A 12,395-nucleotide genomic window follows, 5' to 3' on the forward strand; every position below is an offset into this window, starting at 1 on the left:
GGAACGACACAAGTTGTCAACCCTAAACATGAAAAGGATAGTGACTCAAAAAACACTAGGGTAAATCAAAAGTGAATCACAACAGGTTAATGGGTTCAAAGGGACCTATACAAGGCTAAGAATAGTACACACTACACACCAAAAAGTAGACTGGTCAAAATATAAATGACAGTCTCAAAGCATCATACATCTGCATAAGCATACAGTAATATAACCAATACCAACAGCGCAAATAAATCATTTGTAGGTAAGATGGTATGTTGGAATGAAATCCCTAGATGTGTAGAACATTAAAGTTTGTGAATAGCATGTATAGGAAAATACCTAATGAACGCCTATTAAATAACCTTGTGTTTGTTATCAGTATCCCTAGTGAAAAAATGAAATGTCACAGTCCAGAGAAGTAGTTTGCATAAGTGCTGGGTAGCATAGTTACGTGAACCATGGGTCAGGGGTCCTGCCTAGCACCCCCACTCCGACGCGTTTCGTCCAGAGACTTTGACTAGGAGTGGTTTTTTCACTAGGGATACTGATAACAAACACAAGGTTATTTAATAGGCGTTCATTAGGTATTTTCCTATACATGCTATTCACAAACTTTAATGTTCTACACATCTAGGGATTTCATTCCAACATACCATCTTACCTACAAATGATTTATTTGCGCTGTTGGTATTGGTTATATTACTGTATGCTTATGCAGATGTATGATGCTTTCAGACTGTCATTTATATTTTGACCAGTCTACTTTTTGGTGTGTAGTGTGTACTATTCTTAGCCTTGTATAGGTGCCTTTGAACCCATTAACCTGTTGTGATTCACTTTTGATTTACCCTAGTGTTTTTTGAGTCACTATCGTTTTCATGTTTAGGGTTGACAACTTGTGTCGTTCCCTAGTGCTGTTCACTTGTGTTTAAGGGTAGCACCCGTGACAGGGGTCCATGCCTCTTTTTTAAGTGTTTTTAATCATGTACTGTTTATTCATCCCTTTTTGCACTGTGTCAAATAAATAAACAAATATATCAATTGCATACCTGAGTGCTCCCATACGGGTTACTTTTTTCTCTTTTCACTCACATAATTCACAACCCGTGAGCACCGCCAAATCTTACTCATGTAAAGCAAATAGTATATTTTCTTTGGCTTATGGTGGCATGAATATTGTACAAGTAGATGCGAGGTTTTTCTTCCCTATCCCTTCCCCCTCTTTTTCCCCCGTTATTTGAACATATATATATATATATATATATATATATATATATATATATATATATATATATATGAGTTATGAGCATATATGCCAAAAAGCAATAGCAATTAAACATTCTTATAGGTTAAACATAACAACTCTGGGCTTCAGTACACTCACACAGCTTGACGCACATTATATGTATTTTGGCTCACAATCAGTAAACAACAGAACTGCTTTGTAATACAGTAGCTCTGTATACAGCAAGTAAATACCAAATTTAATTGCAGTAAGAATAAGGGTGCTTGTCTGAAGGGGTTTGGCTGCAAATGTCAATAAAGATATTGGTTTGCAAGTAGACAATTTAAACTAAAGGAATTCTGTGAAGGTGAAAACATGGACATAGCTAAAAAATGTAAATATATATATATATAAACGTCAATATACAGAATGCTATATACAGGATTGCTTCACTTAATTATACATTTTTACCTGCCAATAAATATAATTTCTTGTTTGGTGTATTAAAATATTGCTTAGCTACATATAGTTAGAATGATATTACTGTCTAAGATACACTTTACTTACATTGATTGCTATACAGTTAGGTCCGGAAATAATTGGACACTGATACAATTTTTGTTATTTCGGCTGTGTACCAAAATAAATTCAAGTTACAGTTAAATAATTAATATGAGCTTAAAGTGCAGTCTATCAGCTTTAATTTGAGGGTATTCACATCCAAATTGGAGGAATGGTTTAGGAATTACATCTCGTTAATATGTAGCCCCCTCTTTTTCAAGGGACCAAAAGTAATTGGACAATTGACTCAAAAGCTGTTTCATGGACAGGTGTGGGCTATTCCTTCGTTACTGCATCATCAATTAAGCAGGTAAAAGGTCTGGAGTTGATTTCAGGTGTGGCATTCACATTTGGAAGCTGTTGCTGTGAACCCTGAGAGATAGCAGGAACATTAGGAGTGTCCAAATCAACAGTTTGGTACATTCTGAGAAAAAAAAAGAACGCACTGAGCTGTGCAACACAAAAAGGCCTGGACGTCGACGGGAGACAACAGTGGTGGATGATCGTAGGATGCTTTCCATCGTAAAGAAAAATCCCTTCACAAAAACATCCAGCCAAGTGAAGAACTCTCTCCAGAAGGTAGGCATACTGTAGTGCCGACGAGTATTGTAAAACAAATCTGGGGCAATCACCAACAAGACTCAGGTACACTCTGGGTACATGCTGCAGCATTTCAGTGACAATTCTGCAGACAGACTAGTGGCCCATCGGATTAACAGCGGGGGTCCCTGGCAGTCCCTTTCAAACTGGATGGGACTGCCAGGGACCCCTGCTGTGTTAATCCGATGGACCATTAGTCTCTGCAGAAATGTCACTGAAATGTTGCAGCATGTACCCAGCATGTACCTGGATCTTGTTGGTGATAGCCCCAGATTTTCCAAGGCAAGTTTAAGGCAAGTTTTAGAATACTCGTCGGCACACATGTATCATTATCCAAGTCTACCAAAAAGAGAAGACTTCACGAGAGCAAATACAGAGGGTTCGCCACAAGGTGTAAACCATTCATAAGCCTCAAGAATAAAAAGGCCAGATTAGACTTTGCCAAACAACATTAAAAAAGCCAGCCTAGTTCTGGAACAGCATTCTTTGGACAGATGAAACTAAGATCAACCTGTACCAGAATGATGGGAAGAAAAAAGTATGGAGAAGGCTTGGAACGGCTCATGATCCGAAGCATATCACATCATCTGTAAAACACGGTGGAGGCAGTGTGATGGCATGGGCATGCACGGCTTACAATGGCACTGGCTCACTAGTGTTTATTGATGATATGACAGAAGACAGAAGCAGCCGGATGAATTCTGAAGTGTATAGGGATATATTGTCTGCTCAGATTCAGCCATATTCAGCCATATTCAGCGAAGTTGATTGGATGGCGCTTTACTTTACAGATGTACAATGACCCAAAACATACTGCGAATGCAACCCAGGAGTTTTTTTAAAGCAAAGAAGTGGAATATTCTGCAATGGCCGAGTCAATCACCTGATCTCAACCTGATCGAGCATGCATTTCACTTGCGGAAGACAAAACTTAAGGCAGAAAGACCCACGAACAAACAACAACTGAAGACAGCTGCAGTAAGGGCCTGGCAAAGCATCACAAAGGAGGAAACCCAGTGTTTGGTGATGTTCATGCGTTCCAGACTTCAAGCAGTCAATACCTGAAAAGGATTCTCTACAAAGTATTAAAAATGTACATTTTATTTATGATTGTGTTAATTTGTCCAATTACATTTGAGCCCCTGAAATAAGGGGACTGTGTATGAAAATGGTTGCAACTTCTAAACGTTTCATAAAATATTTTTGTACAACCCCTTGAATTAAAGCTAAAAGTCTGCACTTCTACTGCATCTCGGTTGTTTCATTTCAAATCCATTGTAGTGGTGTACGGAGCCGAAATTATGAAAATTGTGTCAGTGTCAAATTATTTCCGGACCTAACGGTATGTGATGAAACTGTTCTGAATTACTCCCAGATTAATCAAGCTCTGTTATAGGTGTGATATAACACATGTTTGGGTGCATTAACAGTAACAGAGCTGAATGAATCTGAAGGTTATAGTCATTCTGGCCCCTGACCCATACTGAGCTATTCTTACATACTTGATACAGAATATAGACAGTACTTTCCACATAGGACTTTCAGTATACCGGTCTTCATATGTGTTTTTCCTAACTGCATATCATCTTTAAAGTGCCTTAATAAGCATATACTGTAGGAACAAGTAGAACAATATGTAAGAAGACCAAGTTAGTAATAATATCTCATTCACTTGTGAATAAAAGAATTGAATGGTGTGGGTGAAGTTAAGTATCAATATGAGTGGTTGTGACATACAGATGCAGCAGGCATTATTTTAACAAATCACGCGGTGTATACCTCGGAATACCCATGTCATGGCGCAGGATTTCTTCCAACCGTACCGCCTTAAGACGCGAGTGCATAAAGTGGCATTTTAGTGTTCTTGCTTGAAAACACTTTAAATTGTCACATTACACATTACAATTCATTCATTTCATTGCATTTAATTGCACACAATCCATGAAATTCAAACAAAGCAACCGCGATAAACACGTGTGCCTGGGGCGATTGGAGTACAGCAGCGCACATGAAACCGGTGCCGTGATTTGTTTCAATAAAGGCCGCTGCATCTGTATAAATAATCCGTAATGACATTGGCAAAGTTTTGAATCCTGTTAGAGACAAACATTGGAGCTAATGAAGAATATTTGTTTAAAAGGTCAGCAACATACAGTAAGAGCGTATCAATGTGTATCAATTCTGCATGGCCATGGAAAGCTTGAAACTTTCGTAGTGACCATAAAATCAGAGGTAACTTTGGATTTTCATCAATTTTTTAACTAGATGTGTCAATATGTACCACCAGAAAGATGTAACTTTATATTTGCATCTGAAATTGAAGTGCAAAAAAAGCGTATGTACCTTACTTCTCTTCCGAGAGCTGGACTGAGGTGGAATGTAGCTCACTGATTGAAAGCCTTTAAAACAAAGCCTCTGGCAGACTCTCTAGTTCCAGATCCTGTTACAGTTAAGATCCCTGCTCACAGTAGATCTCTGATCTTGTTCCTCAGAACTACAGTACGGTACTGAGACTGCCAGAAGCCTGCAGAAACGAGTAGAGGTGGCACCCTTGATACAGGGACTGATTATCTACCTGCCCAGCTGTGATACAAGAGTATCTACCTACAAAGAAAGACTACTGCATGTATGTTTAAGACTTTTGCTGAAGGTGGATACTGTTTCTGTTGTGAGCCATTGTGCCGAATAAAAACCAAGCTTTGAGTTCATGTGAGTCTACCTCTATGGGGCCTATGCACTAAGCGTTCATAAGCCACTTATCGAGCACTTATCGCCCCAAGATGCCTAGCCTGATTCTGTAAGCGTTGATAAGTGGGCGATAACATACTGAATCGCCAAAAATGTCAGCGTTCAAAAAAATTGCAGAGTGAGCGGCGATAAGCCACTTATTGGCAAATTCTGAAACTCGTTCAATTATAGTAGCCGTGATTAGGTTATCGAGGCCTATCGCGGCTCTAGAATGGCGAGTTTCTCACAAAATACTCACGCCAGGAAAAGTTGTTGTGAAGGTGGTGAGAACCTGCTGAGAAGCGGCGAGACAGGACTTTTTTCCTGCATCGGATTGATGATGGGGGTCTCCAGAGCTGATACCCATTAATATCAGCACCGGAGACCCCCGGCATGAATAAATGCAATAAAAATGCATTTACAGTCAACTTCATTACCTTAGCGGCTAACCGCTAAGGCAATGAAGGGGTTAACCCTTCCCACTACCCATCAGGGGCCAAATACCCCCTTCACCCACCCCTGCTACCCACAATAAACACTAATACCCACCTCCTCTACCCCCACATGATTGATACCAGAGGCCACAGGTCCGGGGGTCCTTGGGTGGTTCCCGCGGGTGTCTGGGGACCCTCGATGGTTCCACGGGTGTCTGGAGGCCCTCGGGTGGTTGCCACGGTTGTCTGCATCACTCAGGTAGTTCCCACGGGTGTCCGGTGGTCCTCGGGTAGTCCCCGTGGGTGTCCGGGGGTCCTCAGGTGGTCGCCGCTGGCCTACGGTACCAATTCTTTTGGGGAAAAAATCACTTTAACGTCAATGTAAGGGATGATGTTACAACCTTTTGAACTAAAGTAACCTATCACATGGTACAGCAACCAATGGGATTGAAGACAAGCCAATTGGCTCTAATACCATGTGATATGGCCATGTGGTTTAAAGGATGTGATGTACCTTCCTTGGAGATTACGTCACATCCTTAAACAAAAAGCAAAAAAAAGAGGCGGGCACATGATACAGCATCCAATCAGATTGGAGCTGTACCATCTGACCTAAAAATGTGATGTCACAGGCCACATTTTAGAGCCTTGAAGCCTAATTTTACCTCGAGAAGCCGACGTGACAACATTGTGTTGTGGATTTACCATGGGGCTTTGTGGATTACATACTGGACACCTAACAAGCTCCTATTAAACCCCCAAGAATACCCACAACATATATATAAGCATATGAGTGTCAGAGGAGTGCTACTGAGCATGGCAATATGCATTAAAACCAGAGACATAACATAAAACACAGACAAAGCTCAGTTTTTAGCACATCTAGTGAGACTCATACACGGTACAGTGCCTAAATATATATGGATAAATATCTAATAAGTAAATGGTCTTTTAGTTTGACATTTTTGGCCAAAATTGTTGTAAGCCCCTGAGCCAACGCCAAGGCAGACCACATATCAGGGGTCCCTAACGCTAATATAAATTCTTAATAACCTGTTTAATAACAGGAAGAATGATTTATAGTAAATCTGTCAATATTAGCTGCAAAGTTCTGTCTGACTGAAGCTTTTATTAACCTGTACATTACCAGGAAAAGCACTCTGTATTAGAGATGTCACAGCCAAACTGCAAGCAGGCAAGTTCCCCTGAGTGGAAGATGCTATGGAGTGAGCCCATAACCATTTAAATGTGGGAGGGGGTGAGCTTAAATTAAGTAGGAGGTTGCCAACCTCCAATCAGCCATGACTAGCTGGACAAGAATTGCAAAACATACTGGACACCTAACAAGCTCCTATTAAACCCCCAAGAATACCCACAACATATATATAGGATCGTCTATTCTCTATATTTGTGCGCCTTTTGTGATTTGTTGTCAATAAAGTTGTTGTTGATAGTTTTTTTGCATGCATTAACTCCTCCCTGCCACTATCCTATTGGCTGGTACGTCCGTGTGACGGACCAATGGGGTACTGGCGTGGGGTATTTCAATGTCGGTTATTTTACCATTCTTTATCCCCTGATGAAGAAACCTATACGGTTTCGAAACGCGTTGGAAGTGTGCTATTGTTCTGAACCGAATATCTGCCCCGTTATCGCGCTTTGATCTGGCCACCGGAGGAGTACTGTGACGCGAGCCGCGGTGTACCCGAGAGGTGACGTCATAACCCGGAAGTGCTGATACGGAGTACAGTTAGAGGCAAACAGCCCCGTGGAGACACGTGAGATAGGACTGTTCTCACAGGAGTGCTGGACATTGCTCATTCACGAGTGGGGATTTCATAGGACTCCATACCTACCCACCCGGAACCTGGTAAATCACGGAACAGCTCCATTACCTGTTGATGACATCTGATCCGGTCCACAGTTTTGGTGTACACTGGCGACACACTTTATTCGAGCTCGCCTAGTCCCACGAATTCGGGTATACCCGGGTGTATTGAGGTTTGTGACTGTTTTCTGCCCGAGTGCATTGAGGTATTTTCCAGGCAGGGATTGAAGCATTTTATTCCCGCTGGCTGCAATACTGCACAGTATATATATATATATATACTGCATTACAATTCATGAATTTATGCCATCTGGTAGACACGCGAAGCATTGCAGCCTATTAAATCCTAATCATTATCATTTAACAGATCAGCCGCCCGTCAGCCAGGCATGAACCCAGGCTGGGAAGGCAAATGCAACGGGGCTTGTCAGAGGTGAGGAGCGGCGCATTCCAGGTATCTGCCAGGTACATACTGGGTATTTGCTCGAATAAAGTGTGTCGGTGCAGTATAGGTAATTTACCCCTAACATGCTTATCTGATATTTATTTGATGTACGCACAATAATTAACCTATTAATTTGTTGTCATAATATATTTTTTAATGCACTATGAGCGTTGTGCGCTGTGTCTTTTGTGTATTTATTGATTGTATATCTTTATTTAAAAAAATTTTTTATTGCCCATTGACTGCTAATGTATTAATCTGTTTCCGTTTAGGGTACAGATTAATACAGTGATAGCCAATGCATTTTTTGTCAAATGCTTGTTTTCTATTGAAAGTTATTTTTTCTATTTCTCTTGATTGTTTGGATTATATAGTTTGTAATTTGGATGGCTTGTTTGTATGCATTTTATTTTCAATAGATTAGCGGTTTTAATGAATGAATTAATTAATTAATTATTTTGTTGGATCCGTGTTTGAATTGATGTGTTTGCTAGTGGCTTTATTAATTAATTGCTTTGTTGGTTACTAGTTAAAATTATTGAATTGTTTTGTTGGTTAATGCTTTTATTAATTGAATTTGTTGGCATGGGCTTTTATTATGGAATTATGGTGTTTAGGTGCTTGTGTATGTTTTATTATTGTGTATTTTGGGCATTCATGTATTTTTATTAGGGTGACCATTAACTGCTATAGTGGCTTATCATGCCCATATTATATGGGTATGATGTACCACTATGCCAATCAATGGGTATAGGGTTGGTATATTGGGCCCGGGGTGTGTGGTTAGGCCTCCAGGGTGGGTAGCAGTGGAGGGTGGATTAATCCCTTAATTAGGGGCCATTAGATTGTATTTATTGTATTCTTTCTAGCAACGGAGGACATGGCCCTACAGTATGCTGATGAGGATGCCCTTCATGATGGCAGGTGTAAGTAGAAAAGTTAATTTACTTTATTTCTGCTGGCTGCCTACTGTTTTATTTAATAATGGGCAAATGAGCTATTATCCATATATGGATAATAGTTATTTGGCCCATTACTGTACTGTATGTGTTGGGGCTGGGAGGTGTATTCATTGCTATGTATTCCAAATTTTATTTTTTGATACAGGATTAGTACCGCAGGCCAGCGGGGACCCGTGGGGACCACCCAAGGGCCCCCAGACACCCGCGGGACTGCCTGGAGATCTCCGGACACCCACGTGGACCACCTGAGGACCCCCGAACACTGAGGGCCCACAGACACCGGTGGGGACCACCCTAGGGTCCACAGACACACTTGGGGACCACCCGGAGGCCCACGGACACTCGTGGGGACCACCCGAGGACCCGCAGACACCCGCAGGTAACAACTGACCATGGGGACCTCCTGCAGGCCCACGGATACCCACGGGGGCCACCCAAGGACACCCAGACTCCCGTGGGGAACTCTTGGGGACCAGAGGGGTGAGTGAAGGGCCAAGTCCTCGCTTCACTCACCCCCTCTGCCCACAATAAAGGTGCTATTGTGCCTTAACCCCTTCATTGCCATAGCCGCTATCCGCTAAGGTAATGAAGCTGATTAATGTAATTTTTATTATTAGTGTGCGGGAGCAGGGGATCTCTAGAGCAGAAGCTTGTTGATTTGAGGTCCAGGGAAACCTTGCGAGATATAGGCCCCGTTATGGGGTGCCGGTATCTCCTGTGCATTTAAATGTCCTGTGTCACGTGACTGTGGGAATCAAATGCATAGGAGATACTGGCACCCCATAACGGTTCCTGTATCTCGGGAAGCAGGCGGTCCTCGGACCTGAAATCAATGCGGTTCTGCTCCGGAGACCCCCTGCTCATCTACACTAGTAATACAATTTTAATTAAAAAACATACATTTTGGGCGAAATTTGCACAGGGAGAGGCAGGCGGCTCTCTCTGAGCAGCTCTCGCTGCAGCAGAAAGAAATCGCCGGGTAAAGCCTTTTCAGAGAGGCGATCTTCACACCGCTGGCTACTCGCCCGTTCTGTGAATTTTGCTATCACAGGTAATCGAGGCTTTCTGAATACCGTGATAGCAACGCCCACAAAAACGGCGATTTAAATGGCCCGGCAATTGTTTTATGATCTCTTAGTGCATAGGCCCCTATAGTCCTCCTCCTTATCTCTCCCCCTCATCATCATCATCATCATCATCATCATCTCTTCCCCTCCTCATCTCCCCCCCTCCTCCTCATCATCTCTCACTTCCTCATCTCTCCCCCACCTCATCATCATCATCTCTCCCCCTCCTCATCATCATCAGATCTCATCATCATCATCATCACCATCATCAGCTCTCCCCCTCATAATCATCACCACCATCACCAGCTCTCACCCTCATCATCATCACCATCACCAACTCTCCTCCTCATCACCATCACCATCACCTCTCCCCCTCATCATCACCATCTCTCCCCATCATCATCACCATCTCTCCCCCTCATCACCATCATCATCATCATCATCATCATCATCATCATCATCATCATCATCATCTCTCCCTCATCAACCTTCACCATCTCTCCCCCTCATCACCATCACCTCACCCCCTCATCATCAACATCTCCCCCCCTCATTATCATCAACATCTCCACCCCCTCATTATCATCACCATCAGCATCTCTCTCCTCTTCCTCTATGCCTACCTGTGGGTGGTAATAGAGATAGGCGGGGGGAGATGGTATGAAGCGTTAAACAAAGGATAAGCCAGCAGAGGAATTAGCAGATGCTACAGAGGCAGAGCAGGACGGCAGGGGAGGAGCGCGCTCTAGCAGTCTGACCCGGAAGTCTTTCTTACTTCAGGTGTCTTGCTAGAGTGCGCTCCTCCCTGACCGTCCTGCTTTGCCTCTGTAGCAACTTCTAATTCCTCTGCTGGCTTATCCTGTGTTTAATGCTGGGGGCCTGCTGCCGCTGCATAACATCTCCTGTCTATCTGAAGAGAGATATGGGCTGCCGACAGGGGGAGGGGGTAGATCGGGCACCCCAATAGTCAGGGCTTTGATCGGGCTATAGCTACACTCCTGGTTAAGCATATCTCACGTAAAAGGGTTGTTACTCCAGCAAAACCTATATTTCATGTTGTAGGGAGAGGAGGGGAGAAGATACATAAGAACAAAACTGAACACACCTGAGATACCTGGCTAATACTGTATGCTAATTTACATGTGTGAAGTATATTACGGTGATTTAAATGAGCATATTTTGCAGGTATCAGGTGTGCTTGGGTTTGTTCACAGGTATCTCTCCACGTATTGTATAAAGGCGTGTTTGGGAAGGTATACAATAACTTTTTCACTCTCTCTCAACTAATGTCATGTTAACTCGCTTAACGGAGCATTGTAGATCTGGACCTTAGTTGGGAAATAAGTACTATAAAAACTCATTTTTTTAAATTAATATAATTTACTAATTGTATATGGTACTGTAGGTGTAAACCAGGACTCATGTGTGCAAAGTAGAAGAAGTGACATTTTCTCAGTCTCCCTTATTTTACAAAAACATATTTTAATAATTAGGCAAATAGTCTACTGCAAATGAACAATGATATTTCCAGTGTTACAGCATTTATTCCGATATTAATGCTGTATGTGAGTGACATAGTAAGAGCAATAGCAACAAAATGTTCATAGTTTGTGTGATTGTGACTATTCATCCTGATTATATCAAATAATTATCAGGAAAACAAAAACTAGCAGCACCCCTTAAAGCTGCAGTTCAAGCTCCCGTTTTTTTTTTTTACTTCAATAGTTTTATGTGGGCAATCTCTACTTACCTAAAGAACTGCTTAGCTGCCGGTCAATTGATTCTCCGTCTATTCATCGGCAAAGTTTGGCGACATCTTTAAATATGGGGAATGTAAATGGTTGCTATAGGAACCAGCATGCTTGTTAAAATAGAATACAAGAAAATTGGTCTTTCAAAGTTGTTGTTTTTTAAACAGAAAATGCTAAAAGTATTTTTTCTTACTACAGAACTGATTTATTAAAAAAAAACACACATGCAGGATACTGCTTGAACTGCAGCTTTAATATACAAGCTACTGTTGCCAGATGTCAACTCGTATAATGAGGCAATTATAAATGAGTTTTGCAAAGGAGCCAATTGCTTTGTGTGTTTTTTTGTGCAGGAAACCCAAAACGCACAGTTCTCAGAAGGGTAAGACAGCTGCACAGCTATAAAATAGAAATACTGCCAGCTTATATATCACAATACAACAATCCAAAGATATTGCAATAATACTATATTGCACCAAGTTACCATTGTAATGGCTATGGAACTCGCACTTTCAGAACAAAGAAAGGAATGACTGAAGATATATATACAATGGATACACAGACAAAAGGGTGCACACAAATGCACAATATGTATCAAAGAAAAAAAATCCCCAAAGATTCACGCCTGGTGCAAAATGTCAAGCCTGACGAAGGGAGTGTTATCCCCTTGAAATTTGTGCTTTTCTCTGCACACAGTTACGGTGGGTGAAAAAAAAGCGTACAAGCGCTTAATTGGCACTGAATCCAGTTGTATAGCTGTTCTATCCGAGCAAAAGAATGACATCAGATTTATCAAAGAAAAAAACTACA

At 41.8% G+C, this 12,395-nt stretch overlaps 1 protein-coding gene across 2 annotated transcripts in view; it reads left to right on the forward strand.

Moving 5' to 3' along the window:
- Positions 1–12,395, forward strand: part of RNF144A (ring finger protein 144A) — a 113,845-nt gene that overhangs the window by 63,715 nt on the left and 37,735 nt on the right. The window contains exon 3 of one of the 2 annotated variants that reach the window (XM_075598305.1): positions 4,864–4,997. The exons of the other annotated variant lie outside the window; for it this stretch is intronic. Coding sequence (XP_075454420.1) covers positions 4,864–4,997 — 134 coding nt within the window. The remainder of the gene's footprint in view (positions 1–4,863; positions 4,998–12,395) is intronic. 2 annotated transcript variants of the gene reach the window in all.

This window comes from Ascaphus truei, chromosome 4, assembly GCF_040206685.1.
Source record: "Ascaphus truei isolate aAscTru1 chromosome 4, aAscTru1.hap1, whole genome shotgun sequence".
Taxonomy (NCBI): Eukaryota; Metazoa; Chordata; class Amphibia; order Anura; family Ascaphidae; genus Ascaphus; species Ascaphus truei.